Source organism: Triticum aestivum, chromosome 5D, assembly GCF_018294505.1.
Source record: "Triticum aestivum cultivar Chinese Spring chromosome 5D, IWGSC CS RefSeq v2.1, whole genome shotgun sequence".
NCBI lineage: Eukaryota > Viridiplantae > Streptophyta > Magnoliopsida > Poales > Poaceae > Triticum > Triticum aestivum.
Genome location: NC_057808.1, coordinates 74,603,498 through 74,627,881, shown reverse-complemented (window position 1 = coordinate 74,627,881; position 24,384 = coordinate 74,603,498). Strand labels below are relative to the sequence as shown.

General features: G+C 46.8%; 1 protein-coding gene across 1 annotated transcript; it reads right to left on the bottom strand.

Moving 5' to 3' along the window:
- Window positions 1–17,607: 17,607 nt before the first annotated feature.
- LOC123119544 (extra-large guanine nucleotide-binding protein 1) lies at window positions 17,608–23,618 on the bottom strand. The gene is made up of 8 exons (XM_044539385.1): window positions 22,447–23,618; window positions 20,373–20,510; window positions 20,191–20,295; window positions 19,931–20,101; window positions 19,533–19,710; window positions 19,129–19,379; window positions 18,815–18,981; window positions 17,608–18,480 (listed from the first exon to the last, which is right to left on the bottom strand). The coding sequence occupies exons 1-8, from the start codon at window positions 23,476–23,478 to the stop codon at window positions 17,880–17,882; spliced, it is 2,643 nt and encodes an 880-aa protein (XP_044395320.1). The 5' UTR covers window positions 23,479–23,618; the 3' UTR covers window positions 17,608–17,879.
- Window positions 23,619–24,384: the final 766 nt, after the last annotated feature.

Here is a 24,384-nt window from a genome sequence, read left to right as displayed (position 1 = left end):
CCACACGACTCGCAACGCGTGGTTGCCAGCTGCGCCATGTGGGCGAACCAGTTCCCGCCAACACAGTCACCATCTAGTCCACGCGCGTGTGGTTGAACTGCTCCTCGCCCACATGACACTCGCACAATGATAGATGACAACTGCAGTTGCGCGTATGTGGCAACTAGGTAAACACACATGGCAACTATGATTTGTTGGTAGATGGCAACTGCAGTTGCACGTATGTGGCAACCAGGTAAACACACATGGCAACTATGATTAACCATACATGGCAACTATGGTTGGAGCACACATGGCAACTAGATAAATGCACATGGCAACTATTGTTTGACCCCATGTGGCAAGTAGTTAATCACACACGGCAACTATAGTTTGATTACACGCGGTAACTACCATAAATTAGACATGACAATATAGGTAACCAAAACAGAGAGAGTTGTCATGCTTTTACAACTACATTTTGTTGGGAATCGTAGCATAATTTAAAATTTTCCTACGCTCACCAAGATGCATCTATGGAGTCTACTAGCAACGAGGGGAAAGGAGTGCATCTACATACCCTTGTAGATCGCGAGCGGAAGCGTTCCAACGAACGTGGATGACGGAGTCGTACTCGCCGTGATCCAAATCACCGATGACCGAGTGCCGAACGGACGGCACCTCCGCGTTCAACACATGTACGGTGCAGCGACGTCTCCTCCTTCTTGATCCAGCAAGGGGGAAGGAGAGGTTGATGGAGATCTAGCAGCACGACGGCGTGGTGGTGGATGTAGCGGGTCTCGGCATGGCTTTGCCAAGCTTCTGCGAGAGAGAGAGAGGTGTTGCAGGGGAGGAGGGAGGCGCCCAAGGCTGTGTGTTGCTGCCTCCTCCCCCCCCCTTTATATAGGCCCCCTGGGGGGCGCCGGCCCAGGGAGATGGGATCTCCAAGGGGGGGCGGCGGCCAAAGGGGGGAAGGGGTGCCTTGCCCCCCAAGGCAAGGGGGAAGCTCCCCCCCTCCCCTAGGGTTCCCAACCCTAGGCGCATGGGGGGAGGCCCAAGGGGGGCGCCCCAGCCCACTAAGGGCTGGTTCCCTTCCACTTTCAGCCCACGGGGCCCTCCGGGATAGGTGGCCCCACCCGGTGGACCCCCGGGACCCTTCCGGTGGTCCCGGTACAATACCGGTAACCCCCGAAACTTTCCCGGTGGCCGAAACTTGACTTCCTATATATAATTCTTCACCTTCAGACCATTCTGAAACCTCTCGTGACGTCCGGGATCTCATCCGGGACTCCGAACAACTTTCGGGTTTCCGCATACATATATCTCTACAACCCTAGCGTCACCGAACCTTAAGTGTGTAGACCCTACGGGTTCGGGAGACATGCAGACATGACCGAGACGCCTCTCCGGTCAATAACCAACAGCGGGATCTGGATACCCATGTTGGCTCCCACATGTTCCACGATGATCTCATCGGATGAACCACGGTGTCGAGGATTCAATCAATCCCGTATACAATTCCCTTTGTCAATCGGTATGTTACTTGCCCGAGATTCGATCGTCGGTATCCCAATACCTTGTTCAATCTCGTTACCGGCAAGTCTCTTTACTCGTACCGCAATGCATGATCCCATGACTAACGCCTTACTCACATAGAGCTCATTATGATGATGCATTACCGAGTGGGCCCAGAGATACCTCTCCGTCACACGGAGTGACAAATCCCAGTCTTGATCCGTGCCAACCCAACAGACACTTTCGGAGATACCCGTAGTGCACCTTTATAGTCACCCAGTTACGTTGTGACGTTTGGCACACCCAAAGCACTCCTACGGTATCCGGGAGTTGCACGATCTCATGGTCTAAGGAAAAGATACTTGACATTGGAAAAGCTCTAGCAAACGAAACTACACGATCTTTTATGCTATGCTTAGGATTGGGTCTTGTCCATCACATCATTCTCCTAATGATGTGATCCCGTTATCAATGACATCCAATGTCCATAGTCAGGAAACCATGACTATCTGTTGATCAACGAGCTAGTCAATTAGAGGCTTACTAGGGACACGTTGTGGTCTATGTATTCACACATGTATTACGATTTCCGGACAATACAATTATAGCATGAATAATAGACTATTATCATGAACAAAGAAATATAATAATAACCATTTATTATTGCCTCTAGGGCATATTTCCAACAGTCTCCCACTTGCACTAGAGTCAATAATCTAGTTACATAGTGATGAATCGAACACCCATTGCGTCCTGGTGTTGATCATGTTTTTCCCTAGGGAGAGGTTTAGTCAACGGATCTGCTACATTCAGGTCCGTATGTACTTTACAAATATCTATGTCTCCATTTTGAACACTTTCACGAATGGAGTTGAAGCGACGCTTGATATGCCTGGTCTTCCTGTGAAACCTGGGCTCCTTCGCAAGGGCAATGGCTCCAGTGTTGTCACAGAAGAGAGTCATCGGGCCCGACGCATTGGGAATCACCCCTAGGTCGGTAATGAACTCCTTCATCCAGACTGCTCCCTGTGCTGCCTCCGAGGCTGCCATGTACTCCGCTTCACATGTAGATCCCGCCACGACGCTTTGCTTGCAACTGCACCAGCTTACTGCTCCTCCATTCAAAATATACACGTATCCGGTCTGTGACTTCGAGTCATCCAGATCTGTGTCGAAGCTAGCGTCGACGTAACCCTTTACGACGAGCTCTTCGTCACCTCCATAAACGAGAAACATATCCTTAGTCCTCTTCAGGTACTTTAGGATATTCTTGACCGCTGTCCAGTGTTCCTTGCCGGGATTACTTTGGTACCTTTCTACCAAACTTACGGCAAGGTTTACATCAGGTCTGGTACACAGCATGGCATACATAATAGACCCTATGGCCGAGGCATAGGGGATGACACTCATCTTTTCTATATCTTCTGCCGTGGTCGGGCATTGAGCCGTGCTCAATTGAACACCTTGCAATACAGGCAAGAACCCCTTCTTGGACTGATCCATACTGAACTTCTTCAATATCTTGTCAAGGTATGTACTCTGTGAAAGACCAATGAGGCGTCTTGATCTATCTCTATAGATCTTGATGCCTAATATATAAGCAGCTTCTCCAAGGTCCTTCATTGAAAAACACTTATTCAAATAGGCCTTTATACTTTCCAAGAATTCTATATCATTTCCCATCAATAATATGTCATCCACATATAATATGAGAAATGCTACAGAGCTCCCACTCACTTTCTTGTAAACACAGGCTTCTCCATAAGTCTGTGTAAACCCAAACGCTTTGATCATCTCATCAAAGCGAATATTCCAACTCCGAGATGCTTGCACCAGCCCATAGATTGAGCGCTAGAGCTTGCATACTTTTTTAGCATTCTTAGGATCGACAAAACCTTCCGGCTGCATCATATACAACTCTTCCTTAAGGAAGCCATTAAGGAATGCCGTTTTGACGTCCATCTGCCATATCTCATAATCATAGTATGCGGCAATTGCTAACATGATTCGGACGGACTTCAGCTTCGCTACGGGTGAGAAAGTCTCATCGTAGTCAACCCCTTGAACTTGTCGATAACCCTTAGCGACAAGTCGAGCTTTGTAGATGGTCACATTACCATCTGCGTCCGTCTTCTTCTTAAATATCCATTTGTTTTCTATGGCTCGCCGCTCATCGGGCAAGTCAGTCAAAGTCCATACTTTGTTTTCATACATGGATTCTATCTCGGATTTCATGGCTTCTAGCCATTTGTCGGAATCCGGGCCCGCCATCGCTTCTTCATAGTTCGAAGGTTCACCGTTGTCTAACAACATGATTTCCAGGACAGGGTTGCCGTACCACTCTGGTGCGGAACGTGTCCTTGTGGACCTACGAAGTTCAGTGACTTGATCTGAAGCTTCATGATCATCATCATTAACTTCCTCCCCATTCGGTGTAGGCACCACAGGAACATTTTCCCGCGCTGCGCTACTTTCCGGTTCGGAAGGGGTGACTATCACCTCATCAAGTTCCACTTTCCTCCCACTCAATTCTTTCGAGAGAAACTCCTTCTCCAGAAAGGACCCGTTCTTGGCAACGAAGATCTTGCCTTCGGATCTGAGGTAGAAGGTATACCCAATAGTTTCCTTAGGGTATCCTATGAAGACGCATTTTTCCGATTTGGGTTCGAGCTTTTCAGGTTGAAGTTTCTTGACATCAGCATCGCATCCCCAAACTTTTAGAAATGACAGCTTAGGTTTCTTCCCAAACCATAATTCATACGGTGTCGTCTCAACGGATTTCGACGGAGCCCTATTTAAAGTGAATGCGGCAGTCTCTAAAGCATAGCCCCAAAATGAGAGCGGTAAATCGGTAAGAGACATCATAGATCGCACCATATCCAATAGAGTGCGATTACGACGTTCGGACACACCATTTCTCTGAGGTGTTCCAGGCGGCGTGAGTTGTGAAACTATTCCACATTTCCTTAAGTGTGTATCAAATTCGTGACTTAAATATTCTCCACCACGATCTGATCGTAAGAATTTTATTTTCTGTCACGTTGATTCTCAACTTCACTCTGAAATTCCTTGAACTTTTCAAAGGTTTCAGACTTGTGTTTCATTAGGTAGACATGCCCATATCTACTTAAATCATCAGTGAGAGTGAGAACATAACGATATCCTCCGCGAGCCTCAACACTCATTGGACCACACACATCGGTATGTATGATTTCCAATAAGTTGGTTGCTCGCTCCATTGTTCCGGAGAATGGAGTCTTGGTCATCTTACCCATGAGGCATGGTTCGCACGTGTCAAATGATTCGTAATCAAGAGACTCCAAAAGTCCATCTGCATGGAGCTTCTTCATGCGCTTGACACCAATGTGACCAAGGCGGCAGTGCCACAAGTATGTGGGACTATCGTTATCAACTTTACATCTTTTGGTATTCACACTATGAACATGTGTAACATCACGTTCGAGATTCATCAAAAATAAACCATTGACCAGCGGGGCATGACCATAAAACATATCTCTCAAATAAATAGAACAACCATTATTCTCGGATTTAAATGAGTAGCTATCTCGAATTAAACGAGATCCAGATACAATGTTCATGCTCAAAGCTGGCACTAAATAACAATTATTGAGGTTTAAAACTAATCCCGTGGGTAGATGCAGAGGTAGCGTGCCGACGGCGATCACATCGACCTTGGAACCATTCCCGACGCGCATCGTCACCTCGTCCTTCGCCAGTCTCCGTTTATTCCGTAGTTCCTGTTTTGAGTTACAAATATGAGCAACCGCACCGGTATCAAATACCCAGGAGCTACTACGAGTACTGGTAAGGTACACATCAATTACATGTATATCACATATACCTTTGGTGTTGCCGGCCTTCTTCTTGTCCGCTAAGTATTTGGGGCAGTTTCGCTTCCAGTGACCACTTCCCTTGCAATAAAAGCACTCAGTCTCGGGCTTGGGTCCATGCTTTGACTTCTTCCCAGTAACTGGTTTACCGGGCGCGGCAACTCCCTTGCCGTCCTTCTTGAAGTTCTTCTTACCCTTGCCCTTCTTGAACTTAGTGGTTTTATTCACCATCAACACTTGATGTTCTTTTCTGATCTCTACCTCAGCTGATTTCAGCATTGAATATACCTCAGGAATGGTCTTTTCCATCCCCTGCATATTGAAGTTCATCACAAAGCTCTTGTAGCTTGGTGGAAGCGACTGGAGGATTCTGTCAATGACCGCGTCATCCGGGAGATTAACTCCCAGCTGAGACAAGCGGTTGTGCAACCCAGACATTCTGAGTATGTGCTCACTAACAGAACTGTTCTCCTCCATTTTACAGCTGAAGAACTTGTCGGAGACATCATATCTCTCGACCCGGGCACTTGAAAAACTAATTTCAGCTCCTCGAACATCTCATATGCTCCATGTTTCTCAAAACGCTTTTGGAGACCCGGTTCTAGGCTGTAAAGCATGCCGCACTGAACGAGGGAGTAATCATCAGCACGTGATTGCCATTCATAACGTCTTGGTTCTCTGGGATAGGTGCTTCACCTAGCGGTGCTTCTAAGACATAATCTTTCTTGGCTACTATGAGGATGATCCTCAGGTTCCGGACCCAGTCCGTATAGTTGCTGCCATCATCTTTCAGCTTGGTTTTCTCTAGGAACGCGTTGAAATTGAGGACAACATTGGCCATTTGATCTACAAGTCATAGTGTAAAGATTTTAGACTAAGTTCATGATAATTAAGTTCATCTAATCAATTTTTTAATGAACTCCCACTCAGATAGACATCCCTCTAGTCATCTAAGTGAAACATGATCCGAATTCAACTAGGCCGTGTCCGATCATCACGTGAGACGGACTAGTCAAGATCGGTGAACATCTCCATGTTGATCGTATCTTCTATACGACTCATGCTCGACCTTTCGGTCCTCCGTGTTCCGAGGCCATGTCTGTACATGCTAGGCTCGTCAAGTCAACCTAAGTGTATTGCGTGTGTTCCGAGGCCATGTCTGTACATGCTAGGCTCGTCAACACCTGTTGTATTCGAACGTTAGAATCTATCACACCTGATCATCACTGGTGCTTCGAAACAACGAACCTTCGTAACGGTGCACAGTTAGGGTGAACACTTTCTTGAAATTATTATAAGGGATCATCTTACTTACTACCTTCATTCTAAGCAAATAAGATGCAAAAACATGATAAACATCACATGCAATCAAATAGTGACATGATATGGCCAATATCATCATGCTCCTTTGATCTCCATCTTCGGGGCACCATGATCATCTTCGTCACCGGCATGACACCATGATCTCCATCATTATGATCTCCATCATTGTGTCTTCATGAAGTCGTCACGCCAACGATTACTTCTACTTGTATGGCTAACGCGTTTAGCAACAAAGTAAAGTAAATTACATGGCGTTATTCAATGACACGCAGGTCATGCAAAATAATAAAGACAACTCCTAAGGCTCCTGCCGGTTGTCATACTCATCGACATGCAGGTCGTGATTCCTATTACAAGAATATGATCAATCTCATACATCACATATATCATTCATCACATCTTCTGGCCATATCACATCACATAGCACTTGCTGCAAAAACAAGTTAGACGTCCTCTAATTGTTGTTGCAAGTTTTTACGTGGTTTGTAGGTTTCTAGCAAGAACGTTTTCTTACCTACGTATGACCACAACGTGATTTGCCAATTTCTATTTACCCTTCATAAGGACCCTTTTCATCGAATCCGTTCCGACTAAAGTAGGAGAGACAGACACCCGCTAGCCACCTTATGCAACTAGTGCATGTCAGTCGGTGGAACCAGTCTCACGTAAGCGTACGTGTAAGGTCGGTCCGGGCCGCTTCATCCTACAATGCCGCCGAAACAAGAAACGACTAGTAGCGGCAAGAAGAATTGGCAAACTCAACGCCCACAACTGCTTTGTGTTCTACTCGTGCATAGTAACTACGCATAGGCCTGGCTCATGATGCCACTGTTGGGAATCGTAGCATAATTTAGAATTTTCCTACGCTCACCAAGATGCATCTATGGAGTCTACTAGCAACGAGGGGAAAGGAGTGCATCTACATACCCTTGTAGATCGCGAGCGGAAGCGTTCCAATGAACGTGGATGACGGAGTCGTACTCGCCGTGATCCAAATCACCGATGACCGAGTGCCGAACGGACGGCACCTCCGCGTTCAACACACGTACGGTGCAGCGACGTCTCCTCCTTCTTGATCCAGCAAGGGGGAAGGAGAGGTTGATGGAGATCCAGCAGCACGACGGCGTGGTGGTGGATGTAGCGGGTCTCGGCAGGGCTTTGCCAAGTTTCTGCGAGAGAGAGAGAGAGGTGTTGCAGGGGAGGAGGGAGGCGCCCAAGGCTGTGTGTTGCTGCCCTCCCTCCCCCCCCCTTTATATAGGCCCCCTGGGGGGGCGCCGGCCCAGGGAGATGGGATCTCCAAGGGGGGGCGGCGGCCAAAGGGGGGAAGGGGTGCCTTGCCCCCCAAGGCAAGGGGGAAGCTCCCCCCCCCTAGGGTTCCCAACCCTAGGCGCATGGGGGGAGGCCCAAGGGGGGCGCCCCAGCCCACTAAGGGCTGGTTCCCTTCCACTTTCAGCCCACGGGACCCTTCCGGTGGTCCCGGTACAATACCGGTAACCCCCGAAACTTTCCCGGTGGCCGAAACTTGACTTCCTATATATAATTCTTCACCTCCGGACCATTCCGGAACCTCTCGTGACGTCCGGGATCTCATCCGGGACTCCGAACAACTTTCGGGTTTCCGCATACATATATCTCTACAACCCTAGCGTCACCGAACCTTAAGTGTGTAGACCCTACGGGTTCGGGAGACATGCAGACATGACCGAGATGCCTCTCCGGTCAATAACCAATAGCGGGATCTGGATACCCATGTTGGCTCCCACATGTTCCACGATGATCTCATCGGATGAACCACGGTGTCGAGGATTCAATCAATCCCATATACAATTCCCTTTGTCAATCGGTATGTTGCTTGCCCGAGATTCGATCGTCGGTATCCCAATACCTTGTTCAATCTCGTTACCGGCAAGTCTCTTTACTCGTACCGCAATGCATGATCCCGTGACTAACGCCTTAGTCACATAGAGCTCATTATGATGATGCATTACCGAGTGGGCCCAGAGATACCTCTCCGTCACACGGAGTGACAAATCCCAGTCTCGATCCGTGCCAACCCAACAGACACTTTCGGAGATACCCGTAGTGCACCTTTATAGTCACCCAGTTACGTTGTGACGTTTGGCACACCCAAAGCACTCCTACGGTATCCGGGAATTGCACGATCTCATGGTCTAAGGAAAAGATACTTGACATTGGAAAAGCTCTAGCAAACGAAACTACACGATCTTTTATGCTATGCTTAGGATTGGGTCTTGTCCATCACATCATTCTCCTAATGATGTGATCCCGTTATCAATGACATCCAATGTCCATAGTCAGGAAACCATGACTATCTGTTGATCAAAGAGCTAGTCAATTAGAGGCTTACTAGGGACACGTTGTGGTCTATGTATTCACACATGTATTACGATTTCCGGACAATACAATTATAGCATGAATAATAGACTATTATCATGAACAAAGAAATATAATAATAACCATTTATTATTGCCTCTCTAGGGCATATTTCCAACACATTTACCATCCCGAATAACTAAAGTTGCCATCCCCGGGGTAACTAAAGTGTCATCCCGCGAGTAACTAACGTAGCTGCACCAGGACGTGTGGGTATATTTGCTTCGTGCCACACACGCGGGATGAATAATACTTGTTGGGTGTGTGGCACGAAGTAGCTGCGCCCTACACGTGTGGGCAATTCTAATGTTCTACCACACATAACCCGTGTGGGTTGCCTCCTGATTATGCCACACGGGGCGTGTGGGCAGATTTCTAATATGCCACACGTGTGGCAGATATCGGCGCCCTTTCCTTTTTCCTTTTTTTTGATAGGAAACACAAACGTATTCCATTACCAAGGCAAGCTGGACTCGCCAGCGACAAGTTTTTTTACATCGCTCGGAAATGGATCAAGCCAAATCTGATAGCTCTTCCGCTCCATACATACACCATGAGCAGCTAAACAGTGTGCAGAAATATTACAAGCCCGTGGGCAGGTTTCTACTTTACAAGATTGAAAAGCTGATTGCAACACTGCTCTTATCTCTTTAAACAGCACGCTTAGGCTTGAGTAGTCGTACAGGTCGCTTGTGATTGCCTGCTTTAGAGCAACTGCATTCGTCTCTAAGATGACTTTTTGGCACCCCATCCTTGACGCTTCGTTCACAGCATAGAGCATGGCCGGAGCTTCAGCTTGTAGTGGTTCAGCAACATTTTCTAAACTCCCTGCTCCTGCAACTAGTGCCATTCCATGATTATTTTTTATGGTAAAACCCCATCCTCCTGATTTAGTTGACAGCCTAAAGGCTCCATCAGTATTAAATTTAAGGAAATCATCAGGGGGAGGACACCAAACCTGGTTTACAGCCTGCACATTTTGCTCCTGTCGCTTGATGTATTTTTTGTATTACAACAAGTGCAGCTGAACTGAATATATAATTTCCTCTTCAGTCCTAATCCTTTCTCCTTGATTAGCTCTGTTTCTTTCAGACCACCATAACCACAAAAGGATGCATACTTTCAGACATTTTTCCTCTTCCATGTGCAAGATATCCTCCACCATCGAGATGGCATTTGGGCAATTGAGAAGTTGCATCCGACTTTCTTCCAACAATGCAGTTCTCCAAATAGCCTTGACAGATTTGCATTTTAGGAAATACTGACCTCCATCTTCATCCATTCGATGGCATACTGGACAGCTTGTATCCACTTCCAGTCCTCTATTCTGTAGTTTCATTCTTAGAGGTTAGCTATAATGGGTCAGTCGCCATAGAAAGTGCAGGATCTTGTTGGGCAAGGGCAATGTCCATAGTTTCTTCCAAAATGTTATCCTATGCTGAACATTCTTACTTGATGATGCAACTCCACCATGTGCAAAGTTCCTGGCTTGGTTTTCCAACACTACTTGATATGCAAATTTTACTGAAAATATACCTTTTTGTCAAAATGCCAGGCAGGAGTGTCTTTAGCGCCCTCTCGGATCGGAATTTGGACAATTACCTCTACAACTTCTTTGTTGAAAGTTTGATCAATCAGTTGTAAATCCCATGTGCCAGAGGTAGGGTCAATCAAATCTAAAACCTTTGTGATAACATGGCTGCGTTGCTGAGATGTTACTCTCCTAGAAACACCCCTTGGTAGCCAAGGATATGCCCATATATTGATATTGCGTCCATCTCCTACTCTCCATATGATTCCACTTTGCAACACCTGCACTCCTTTCAAAATGCTTCTCCAACTATATGAAATGCCATCTCTTGGCCTCGCTTGTAACAGATTCTGGTTTGGATAGTATTTAGCAGCCATCACTTGAGCGCATAGGGAAGATGGGTTTGCAGCATTCTCCAAGCCTGCCTTGCCAACATAGCTAAGTTGAAAGAATATAGGTCCCTAAATCCTAGCCCTCCATCCTTTTTGGGTTTTGTCAGCTTGTCCCATCCAACCCAGTGGATTTTATTTTCTTTATCCAATTGACTCCACCAAAACCTCGCAATCATTGAGCTGACATCTTCACACAGAGATTTGGTGAGGTCAAAACATGCCATCGCATAAACAGGGATTGCTTGCGCTACAGCTTTGATGAGGACTTCCTTACCGGCCTTCGAGAGCATTTTTTCATTCCCACCTTGTAACCTTTTCCATACTTTTTCCTTGATATACTCAAAAGCTTTGGTTTTTTATCTACCAATATAGCATGGTAATCCCAAATATTTTCCCGAGAAGCCTTCTATAGCAATATTGAGCTGATTCATGAGCTCCTCTTTGTCCTCCAGCTTTGTATTCTTGCTGAATAAGATGGCTGACTTTTCCTTATTTATAGCCTAGCCCGAGCAAGCTTCATAGGAGTTCAGAATTTGATTAAGCTCTCGACTGCTGTTGGCATTTACTTCTAGGAGAAGAAGTGAATCACTGCAAAAATAAGATGACTTATGCTTGGGGATGTATTACATAATTTGATTCCTTTCAACTTCCCGTTCATCTCAGCATTTTGTAACATGGCTGAGAAGCCCTCGGCGGATAAAAGAAAGAGATATGGAGAGAGAGGGTCACCTTGACGAAGCCCCCTCTTGGGAATAATTATCTCTGTGACGTCCCCATTAACTTTGATTTGGTATTTCACCGTTGTCACACAATTCATCACGAGCTCCACCCAACTTCTATTGAAACCGAGTTTCAACATGATTCCTTGCAAGAACTTCCATTCAACTCGATCATAAGCCTTGCTCGTGTCAAGTTTGATAGCAGCATAACTTACTCTTCCACCCCTCTTCCTCTGCAAAAAGTGAGTCATTTCATATGCTAAAAGAATATTGTCAGATATCATGCGTCCAGGCACAAATGCGCTTTGATTCGGGGATATTATTTCAGGTAAAATGTTTTTTAATCTTCTGGTGATTTCCTTTTATATTAGTTTGTAGACCACATTGCAGAGGCCGATGGGTCGCAAGTCCTTCAATCTCTCTGGTCTAGCTGTTTTTTGGAATCAGAACTATCATGGTGTTGGTCCACTCTTCAGGCATCTCACCACCTCTCAACACCTTGAGCACCTCCTTGGTTACTTGCTCTCCTACGGTGCTCCAGAATCTCTTAAAAAAGATTGCAGGCATGCCATCAGGTCCGGCAGCCTTTAGATCACCAATATTATTCAAGGCAGCTTTCACTTCTTCTTCAGTATATTCTACACAAAGGAGCTCGTTCATTTGATCAGTTACTCTAGGTTGAACTGATTGCAGAATTATATCATTGTCCTGCCCTGCCGTTGAAGTAAACAACCTAAAGAAATAATTTGAAATATATTCCTTTAGTTCTTCTGCCTTCTCTACCCAGGACCCATCTTCTTTCCTCAGCTTCTGAATGGTATTACGCTTTTTCCTCTCCGAAGCAAAGGCATGGAAAAAAGCTGTATTTTTATCTCCAAACTGCAACCATTTGACATGGGCTCTTTGCTTCCAAAAAAGGTTGTGTTGCTTCTCTACTCGATCCAATTTCTCATTTATAACATGCTCTCGGTTGACCTTGTCTTGACTTATTTCACTTCTTCTGATCATTTCCAATTCATCTTTTAACTTCTTTATTCTCTTTTGAAGGTCTCCTAGTACGTTACAATCCCAAGCTTTTAAGTCCATGGCTACAGTTTTGATGCCTTGAGACAGTACCACCACTTTTGATATGTGAAACGTTCCAGGCATTTGTGCCAATATCTTCACATTCTTCTTCACCCAACCATTTAGCCTCGAATCTGAATGTGTTTCCTTTTCCAATCCTTTTGTATTGTGTCATGGTTCCATCGATTGAAACAGTGATCGGCCTATGGTCTGAGTGCCTCGGGTCGCCATTTATCACCCGATAAGATGGGAAGCGTACACACCACTCTCTAGATCCAGTAGCCCGATCCAATCTTTCCTTGACATAAAGTTTAGCATCATGGCTATTATTTCTCCATGTATACTTGTCGCCAAGAATAGCCGAGGTCACGTAGTCCACATTCTGCAAGTGCCATTCTGAAACTTTCCATTGATCTTTGGCTACGGGGTGTACCTCCTTTTTTCTCATGGCCATACAACACTTCATTAAAATCTCCGACACACAGCCATGGAAGATTTAGTTGTTGGTTTAGAATCCTTAGTAATTTCCAAGTCTTATCCTTTTTATCCGAGGAAGGTTCACCATATATGCGCGTAAACCGCCATTTGTACCCATCTTGCTCAACAATCTCCATATCTATGTGATATCTTGAGTAGTTGTGGAGTTCTGCGTTGACATGCTTTTTCCACATGAGGGCAAGACCCCCACTTTTACCTTCGCAATCCTTCACTATCATTTTTGACATTCCCAATAAATATTGGAGCCATTGCATCCTTCTCTTGTCCATCTTTGTCTCGGACAAGAAAAGGATATCGGGGTCTTCCTGCTTCTGGAGATCCAGAAGCCCTCTAACTGTCGGGTCGTTCCCCAGTCCCCGGCGGTTTCATGCCGTTATTCTCATTTTGACTCGCCGGGCTGTCCCTGCAGCCCAGCGCTTCCAAACTCTAATATTTGTTTTTCTGCATATTGTTTTGCTCTAGCTTGTCCCTCCTCTTCTCCGTCAATCTCCATTCTTGCCTTCTTCGAAAATTCCCCCTCATCATCGAACTCCATGTATTCAGCAAACCTTTTCTTGGGTCCCAAAACAAGGGGTACTCTCTGTTGCTTCCCTTTTGGTTTATTCACCCTTCTGAAAGTAGTTTGCTTCCCCTTTGTTTCAGATTTTTGAACCAACCTCTCTTCTCTTTCTTCAATCTCGACCTTTTTGCCTTTTCCATCATGAGTCCTTTCACTACCGCCATGTTGACATGGTAGGGTCGCTGTTTCATTAGTCACTTCAGACCCCGCTCCTGCTTTATGTTCCCTTTCTGAAAAAGGTTCAGATTTCCTCTCCTCCTCCTCCTCAAACACTAGTTTCTTGCCCCTTGTAGGTTCTGTTTGGTCACCTAGTGCAATTTTGAGCGGGCGTCCTTTCCTTTTTCTAGTGTGGCAGCTGGACACAAAGACACGCTATAACGACATACGGCGATGCGCTTCAAACAGGCAACATTAACACACACAAAAAAGAGAGAAGTACGCCATTCAAATATTCTAGCTATCACGTTCCCGGCGCGGCGCGTGCTTTCTTTACCGCGTGGTGGGGACGTGGAACTATCATCTATGGCACCGATCGTGATCACTCGTGGAGACAACGTGGCCGTAGGGTCCGCGTCACTGCCACGCGCGTGAACGATAGGAAGAGACGACATACCTAGCATTTGCGTTCGTTTGACTGCTCCCTGGTGTGCTGATATTGCGGTTTAACGGGTCGGGTCCTGCTTTAGCGATCACACTCTGATGTGGATGAACGCGGCAGCTCGTTCCTTTCAGATCGAGACAGAGAGCCATGCGAACGAAGGTTATCTAACAAAAATCAATAAAGCTCTTTGAATCCCAAAAAGAAGGCTGAAAACTACTACTCCAAGTTAATTAACTTAGGTTAGTTTTGGCGCCGTGATGGCTTTTCAAAAATCATATTTTTTTTCTACAATAAAAGGCTGACACCAGTTGAAACAAAATCCTCAAAGATGCGCCATCTCAGCTGCCTCTATCTTGTCTTCGTGCCCAGACAAATAACCCGGCCGGTCCGTCGGTTTTGGTCAGGATCAGTGTGCCTCCGACTGCGACCCTGTAGGCGGTTCAGGCCTCACATCCGTTCCAACTACGACGACCCGAGCCCGCAGCGAAAACGAATCAAAGGTGGGCACAGCACGCCCACGGTATACTTTGCCGTGTGGAGCCAGCATCCTAACTGGCCACCTTCCCGTCAGCGATGCATGGCGCCCTATATAAGCGACAGAATCATCCAAGGTGCTCCATTGCATTCGCAAAGCCCCGTTCGCTGGCATCCAGATCACCCATTTCGTTCCTGCAATCATAACAAGTTCGTTCGACCGGCCCACAAATTGGTTCAGATCAAGCCCTGCGCCATCGCCATGTCTTCGACGACGGCGGCGGCATCCGACGTCGCCGGCGTCTGGTTCTTCGGCAAGCTCTCCGCCGCCATCCGTGGGAAGAAGCGGCAGGCCGTGCCGACGGTGAGCCACGCCGAGCACCAACACCAGATGGGAGGGGCCGGTCATGGCAAGAAGGCGGCCGCGGCGGCGAAGCCTTCCGTCGTCGACCGGAAGGAGGCCGGCGGCGGTGGGATGTCGGACGCGACGGTGTACCTGCTGCTCGACCGCTTCGCACCCAGCTAGTGCTCGCTCGTCTCACCCACCCCTGCTTGCTCGTGTACCTCGACTGTATATGTAACTACGTTTCTTAATTCCGTTCTTGTACTGAGACATTATGCAGAAACTCTGGTTGAACTTTTCTTCATTAGTCCATCCCTTAAAACTTAATTCTCCATACTCTAAAAAAACTTAATTCTCCAAAAAGGAGAATTTTGCCAATTCATCCAAACTCCATTGGAACATATATTATCACGACATATTAATTTCAAAACTGAGAATTCAAGTACACACATTCAAGTACGTGCGTATCAAATTTAATATTTTTCAAACTTAGCCATTCAAATTTCAAACACAATATAGGTCCAAATGAAATATAAGAATCCAAATAAAACATGACCAAAGCACAAAAATCAAGTGATATGAAGTAACCAACGGTGCTCAACAATATCTTCTTGGAGTGGTTCAGATCTTATGGGTTCTCGATCCTTCGGTGTGGTTGTATTCTGTTGGAGTGATGTTCCAACTCTACCATGACATTATTTTAGAGGAACCGCAAGTTTTTCGGGTCATCTCTCTCATCCTTGATGATCATGTTGTGCAAGATAATATATGTTATCATGACCTTCTAGAGGCTCCGAGGCTTCCAATACTCAGCAGGGGCATGGACAATCACAAAGTGAAGTGTTTTTTACCGCTCGAACTGTCGCGCGTAATCCTCATCCGTCCACGCGGCCTCTGCGTGGAGGGGCGGCTGCTGCTGCTCCTTATCGTCCGAGTAGAGCATCACCGCCGTCTTGAACGGCAGAGCCGTGGACCCCGACGGGCCTGGGGCCGTGGGTGGCGGCGCCATGATCTGGAGCTCTCCTCAGATCCTCCTACCGAGGGAGAACCACTTGTTACGGCTGCCGAACTTGCCCATCATAGCGATGAGCAGAAGAAAGCAGAGGCAAGGCGAGGCGGCGTTGTGCAAGGAGAGGAGGTAGGGTTTGCAGGCGCGGCCAGACTGCTTAAATAACCGGGGTAGGCGGACTGGCCCACATGCGGGCGCAACGGTCGAAGTAGGCTTCTTGGACGCCGCATCCGCATTGAAGTGGCACCGGTCAGCCGTTTGGTCACGTCGGCCTGAGCGGCATGAATGTGGTAGGTGACCGCCACATGTCCACTCTGGAGCGACATGAATGTGTGGTGAGTATTCTGGAGCGGAACATGCAACGAGAGCTTTGGATGGGACCGTGCAGCAGGCGCCAACGTGGCACGCATCCCGACGCCCGTAAACCTCCCCAGGTTTGTTCCGATTTGTGGGAATACAAACACCGAGCCGCTCCACTGATGTTTGTGCACAGTGTTGGATGACAAAAGGTGACCGGACCGCACTGCACAAACATTTATGGGTGTTTTGATACACGATGTTGGAGTTGCCCTTACACTTGAGATAGCAAAAAGGAACAGGAAGCATTGACATGAAGCTTACTAAGCACGCTTGCTATCAGACATATACGCAAAAATCATAGGTGCACAATTTTCCACAGTTCTGACCTTTCCACGGAGGTCACCTTAGAGCATCTACAACCGGGCTTTTGAATTGCAGACGGCGAGCTTATTGTCGCGTCCCGCCTCTCCACCTCAATGACTCCCAATTAATGGGGTCATCGCCACCGATCCGTCGACAGACACAGCGCTACTGATGCTCGACATGGGATCGAAATATAAAAGGACAGGAAGAGGAAGAGACGAAAAGCGTGGTTTGACTTTATGTGGTTCAAGTGGGCTGATGTGGGCCGGTCCAACGTGGCGGACGTCTCCAGGTCTCCCATACCTGCCTCCGATTTGGGTTGGGTTTAAAGGATGCCGGTCAGAAGACATGGGCCAATGTGGGTCGGTTTGACATGACAGACGCGTCTAGGCCTCCCCATACCAGCCCTAAATTTAGGCAGGGTTTCCCTAAATTTTGACAGAGTTTGAGGTATGTCCGTCAGCCCATACGAGTCCAGGCCTCCCATACCCGTCTCAGATTTGGGTTGGATTTAAGTGGTGCTGGTCAATCCAACCGTGTGTATAGAGCCGCTCTCGGGAGGCCGGCTGGGTCACCTTTTTCTGACCAGGCAAGCGGCCCTCCTGCTCAGACGCTTCATTCCTCGTACGTGACGACGTAGCTACATTCATTATATTCTACCTGTTGAGATTCGTCAAGCACACAAACAATCGGAAATCGGACATGCTACCATGTAAGGGAGATCAATAATGATACATACAGATGCAAGAATTAATCGGAATCAGGCAGGCCTCTTGCCCTCTCATTCTACGTGTGAACTAAACAAACAAACCATACAATAAATTACAAACAGAAGAAAATGAGCTGGGAAAAAAGAACCAAAATGGGCAAAGCTCTAAAAAAAGGGAGGTCGTCGCCGGAGAGGGAAATGCACAACTATTTACACCTCTTCTTGGTCTTCTGTCACACGAGCAAAGGTCGCCGTCAGTGGGAGTAGGAGCTCGGCTCGTCGCCGCTGTATACCGTCTCGCTGGAGCCGAAAACAGGCTTCTCCTCCTCCCACTTGACGATCTCCCGGCCGTAGCGGATCGCCGAGCAGACAGACTGCTGGTCCAGGGCGTTCACGTAGGATACATAGAGCTTCCGCTCTGTGAGCGAGTGGAACAGCCTCTTGAATTTCACGCCGATGTAGTGCGCGGCCATCTGCGCCAGCGACGCGCCATTGTGGCTGCCGCGCTTGCTTCTGCTGGTTCCGTCAATCAGATTGCGACTTACCAACGGGGTGAATTCAGCAAACCAGTCGCATGCGGTTAGCGGGGATTTACCAATCTTCTGCTCTAGAAGATCAAACTTGGTCAGGAGTAGGAGAAAATTCATCTGCTCGAACGTTGGATGAAGAGCAATGCTCTCAAATAACTGTTTGCTCTCTATCATCTTGTTGACAACGGTGCCATTTGCATCCTCGTAGTACTCGTCATAATCGCTAACCGCAACACAGAAGATGACAAGGCTGACATCATCGAACATCTGCAGCCATTTGCTGTTCTCCCGCAATCCTTTATTGTTTATTCTGATCAGCTGGTACCTGATAACAAAACATAACTTTCATTGTGAGTATTACTATCACAGTTCTTAATAGTAATATAGGAATCCAACATAGAATGTAAATATATGGTGTGCTGAGCTGAACGAGATACTAAATGTACATGTGTGCTTTCCATCGCAACAGACATTTGACAAAATACCATGGAAATTGGCCTCATGAAATCAGAAGGGAAAGACTAACAGGAACCCACGCATATATGCATTTTTTATTACATAATTAGCTAATGGTGCTGAAATATTGTAAGCTATGGAAAAACTACATGTAACACAAGTAAATACCAGACCATCCCTGCCTTTTGTGACAAAAGATCTACCTTAGCAACGTGTCTTGTGGATCAAGCTCATCAGCAACCCGCACATCCAAAGCCAGCTGCGGGAAAGAGATATCTGTAGATGCTAATCCATCCGAGGATGTTATTCCATCAGCATAGAGGATATCGATATCACAGAGCTCATATTCCGTTCGAGAAATATCAACTACCTGATCATTTCAAATGCACAAAGGCCAAAGAATGAATGATCACAATTGGACAACTAAATCACTACTAAAGAAGTCCAAGATAGGAATGGATATGAAAACATCAAACCAGGTAAACGAGCAAAATTTTCAACAGAACAACAATAGTACCCTGTCAAGGAAGTAACTGGCAGCAGACGGAAGGAACGGCAGTTCATTTCTTCGTCTATATGTAGCTTGAATAGCAGGATCTTTCCATAGTTCCTCAACCAGTGGCGCATATTCACGACTAGCTGCAGGGAAAATGTCTTCAAGATTACCCAAAGCCATGGCCTTTAGAATCCAATCCGAGAATGCTTTCAAGCGTGGGACAATGGAGTACTCGGTAACTTCTTCATCACAGAACCCCGACTCAGGACGCCCTGCAAAAAACATGTGGCTGTTAGGGTCAGTTCTAGCCAAACAGTTAGCATAGGAGTCCTCCGCTTGGTTTCAGTTGCTTCACAAGGTACCATGAATCTAAGACTATGTGTTTAATATGAAGCAGAACAAATGGTGGATAGACATGATCATACCAGAGCTAGAAGGATCGTGTTGGCAGAGTTTTCTTCTATCAGCTAAAACTTCCTCTTCAAACCGTTCACGGCCTTCAAGAAGTATACCAATGTAGCGATATATGTTACTTTGTATGATAAGTTTGAGATCTTCACACTCATCCATCGAAAATGGTTTACTCTTGTATGAGAATTTAGCCTGAGATTCGAGAGATTCGGAATTAATTGCTAGTCTACAACAGTATTGCAAATGACATTTGGCACTGCAGAAGATTTAGTCAGTGCACATGTGGAATGTAAATCTTGATACCGATATAACAGTGTGAATACCGGTTGTAATTGGACGGTGACCTTAATGCAGCTAGTCAACTTATCAGTTCGTGAACATGAACACAATAGACGTCAATAGCCATATGTACCTGTTTGAGTATGGTGCTTGTCCCTGATCCAACTAACAGAAGTTTCTGGGTCGTCCTTTGCTCCAAGTATTCAGGTCGATTTACTACATTAATAGCCTCTTCGCCGCATTGATTAGTCATTTTATTAGGAGTTGGCAATGACAGGACAGGACTAAGCAGCTTCACTATAGGCTGGTGAAAAGTGCAGATAAATTTAACTTTGGTCAGATTCCTCACGGGGAAATACAGGTTACCTAAGAAAAGATGAATTCTAGAACTACCTTATCCCAAATCTTTCCTTTAACAGTTTTTTGGCCTTCCTCTTGGTAACTCCCATCAGCATTCAACCAAAAGTGAGGTTTCCCAGCACACTGAACTCCTGCCAACTGAAACCAAAGATATATGTAAGGAAAAATGCACCTTACGAATCTAAAAATGAGGTAGGAATAAATTAATTCCGAACCTTAAGTATTTGCAGCTCAGATTTTGTAATCTCACGGCCATTTACCAAGATTCCGGTGCTCCCATTGCTCGCCTTTTGAACTAAAGCACCTCCAACATTTAGATTTGCGCTTATTATGCAATGGGGTTTGTGTCCCTCCTGTAACGTTATCGAAGAAGAGTTTAAAACCAGAGTTGTGGACGACATATATCATCAACATTTATGCGAAGAAGCAAGCAAAAATAATCATGCAATGATTGAAATTCTGAAATGGCATGTGCGGGATAAAAGAATGACATTTTCTAACTTGAAATTCCATTTTCCCCAAAAAATAAGTCGGCACAAGCTATGACACCCAGACACTGCAATATTCCTATTTACTACTCCCTCCGTTCCTAAATATAAGTCTTTTAGAGATTCCACTAGATGGACTACATACGGAGCAAAATGAATGAATCTAAACTTAAAATGCATCTATATACATCCGTATGTGGTTCATAGTGCAATCTCTACAAAGACTTACATTTAGGAACGGAGGGAGTATGATGTACTATTTTACATACTCCCTCCGTTCCAAAATAGATGACCCAACTTTGTACTAACTTTAATATAAAGTTGGGTCATCTATTTTGGAACGGAGGGAGTACATACTACTGCTAATATGTGCTAACCTTGGTGTGCAACTATGTACTACTCTCAACTAGAAAAAGAAATGTAGCAACTTCTCCTGATTTAGGGACAATACCAACCACCATGATTCCTAGGATTTGATAATTCGTTCAAACCATGATAAGATCATAAGACATCATGGCTCTACCAGCTCACTAAAAAAAACATCAATATTCAAAATAGTCAACTACTCCCTCTGTTCCTAAATATTTGTCTTTTTAGAGATTTCAAATGGACTACCACATACGGATGTATATAGACATATTTTAGAGTGTAGATTCACTCATTTTGCTCCGTATGTAGTCACTTGTTGAAATCCCTAGAAAGACAAATATTTAGGAACGGAGTAGATATTTGACAATATCAAAGCTCAACAGCACTATCCCTCCAGATCTTTCTACATATTTCCCACCAAGAATAATTAAATATACAGTCTCATGATTTTCATCCAATACAGAACCTACACAGCTCAATCATATCAGGTAACTATCCGGTGAAAACCCATGCAAAGACCCTAAAGGAGTAATCTTTCACTTTCAGTTGCAGCATTGACAAGGGCAACACGCCAACAACCTATGTTCCACCTTTAATAACCATAAATGTTAAATCTAAGCATTCAACAGAATATTCCAAATTACTCCACGTCTCCTATGAGAAGTTCAGAACCATACACAGAAACCTCAAGATGTCTCTTGTATGTTCGTGGGGGCACTTGACTAACAATCAGGGTTTTATTCTCTCCCTATCTCTGTTCCCATTCTCGTCTCTCTCTTCCGTTCCTTTCTTCCAGCAAGGGCGCAGAGGGGAGCCTGCCGACAGGCAACGCCGCCACAACTGGCTTAGGAGGTCTCCGAGGAGGTAAGAAAGAGGGGAAAGGCAAGACCCTAGGGGGGCGGGTTCTTATTTTTTTTTTCCTCGATTATATTGGGATGAAGTTCTCCAAGATGAGTTGGAAGCTGGTTTGTGGGAGGTTTAAAGCTCGGATCTCGGGATTTGAGGTCGAGTTTTACCTTCAATTCGATTTATTTATTTTCATGGAAATTAATGATGAATTTAGAAGTTGCTGTCTTTCAGAGCTGAAAGCTCAGATTTAAGGCCAAATATGGTATCTGATTTGAGTTTTTTTTTCCTAGTTGATTGATTGAAAACTCTAGTTCATCTAGTTGAAGGACGTTGTTCATTAGTTGGAAGCAGGGGTTGGAAGTTGGGGAGTGGAGGTTGGACAGATTCATGGTTGAAATCTAGATGGATTTTTTTTTTTAAAAAAAGAGGGAAACCACCTGCCTGAAATCTAGATGGATGTCTAATAGAAAGTGAATGTGTTTGGGTAGAAACCCTCCATATTTTTGGTTGAAAGCTGCTTCTATTTTTTATGTGAGTGAGAATAGCAGGCACCATGTCCGTCGACAAACCTTGACTCACGTACCTTGCCCCAGAAGCCGGATACCTTGTCGTACCAATAGAAGCCAGGGCGGAGCCTGGAAGGAGGGCACGCGCATCCCTGCAGCAAAGCTAGCTCCTCCGGTGACAACTTAGCCCCATTAACGTAAATGTCCTCCGGGCGCAGCTGGTTCGCTGCGCATTCACGCTCGCTTCTCATGACGAGCTCCACCTCCGCCGCACTGATCAGTCGCCGCAGCACGCGTGAGCCTCGGCCCAGGGCATTCCGCCTCGACTCGGCCACGGGCCGCCCGATGCAGGACAAGCACTTGCGGCCCTCCGGCATGGACCCCATTGCCCGGAGCACGCAAGCCGAGCAGTACCGTGCGCCGCAGGCGAGGCACGCCTCCTTGTCCCCACGGCCCCAGAAGCCGCCTCCCTTCCCGCATCTGTAGCAGCCCCGGGACTTGGCTCCCGTCGGGTGGTTCCCCGCCTCGAAATGCGCCGGCGAGAGGGAGCCGCTGGATCGAGCGGCGGCAGGCAGGGCCTCGTCGGCGGTTTCGTCCTCGTCGTCGTCCTCCTCCTCCTCCTCCTCGGATGATTCGAGGAGGGAGCAGCTGGTCTCGGCGAAGGAGACGGTGGGCTGGTGGGGAACCGACGGCATCCCGGCCCCCTCCTCTTCCTCCTTGTCGTCGTCATCGGCGTCAGAGGGGGAGGAGGGGAGCTCGGCGGAGTGGTGCGCGGCGGCGTGGTGGTTCTCGATGACGGAGGTCGGGGAGTCGGCGACCGCCTGGGCGCCACCACCCCCCGCGGGGCCCCCGGAGGAGCGAGGAGGCCCCGCCGCGTGCTGCTGCGCGTGGATGGCGGAGCAGAGGGAGGAGGGGGTGAGGGGCCGCACGACGGGGAGCGGCGAGGAGCCGGTGGGCGGCGGCGAGGAGGAGGAGGAGAGGGCGGCGAGCGGGATGTGGGAGAGGTCGAGCGGGATGGCGCGCGGGAGGGAGTAGGGGAGCGGCGGGCCGTCGTACTCCGCCGCGAAGGAGTACTCGGCGTCGCCGGCGACGGTGACGGCGGAGGCCATGCGTGTCGGCGGCGGGGCGGAGCACGAGGCTGGCTGGGGCTAGGGTTTGGGGAGGAGCGGCATGGGGGACGGGGACGGGGAGGTGGGGAACCCTAGACGTGGGGAGAGGGGAAAGGTGGGGCGGAGAGAGTAGCTTTTTTGGAGCATGCGCGAGGGAGGGAGCGGAGCGGAGATGGGGAGGGAGAGAGGAGGGAGGAGGGAGGAGTCGTCGCGGGGAAGGAAGACTGCTTGCGGCTTTTGTCGTGCGCCGCGTCCACGGTGGACCAGTAGATCGTCGTCCCCTACCTGCTTCGACTGTGATGGGCTCCTTCTTTTCCTTTCTGGGTGACCTGCAATGAATTCTAATCTTATTTTAGGTTTCTGGGCAGATTATACTTTATCTAAACATACACCAACTAACTGATTTAGAAGACAATAGCATCTCAAGTTTTGATGCAAACCATAGTAGACTAGAAGGTACTACCTCACTTTCATATTAATTGACGTTTAATCGGGTGTATCTAGCATTGACTTACATTACTTAAAACCTTATATTTTATCCAAGCTCAATCCCGTGCTCTCTAGCTGTGTTGTAACAGTAGCTGTGTTGTAACAATGAAACCCTATGTTATATTGACAGAGGAGAACGGGCTGCCGACTCTAGGCTAGTTCTTTTCCGCCCTCCTAGTCTCCGACCCCGAGTCTACCTATCGTGTCTCAAAGTCATAAACAAAAAACATATTCACCGATATGATAGCCAACAACTCTACTTGTCAAAATCATAAATCTAGTGGAATAGCATTTGCAGAACCCTTGAAGTGTGGATACAATAAAACAACTATAAATCTACCATCACAAATTATTTAGTGCAGTAGATAACTTGTCTTGATCAATTTCGACATCAACACATTTAGAGAATGAAATACT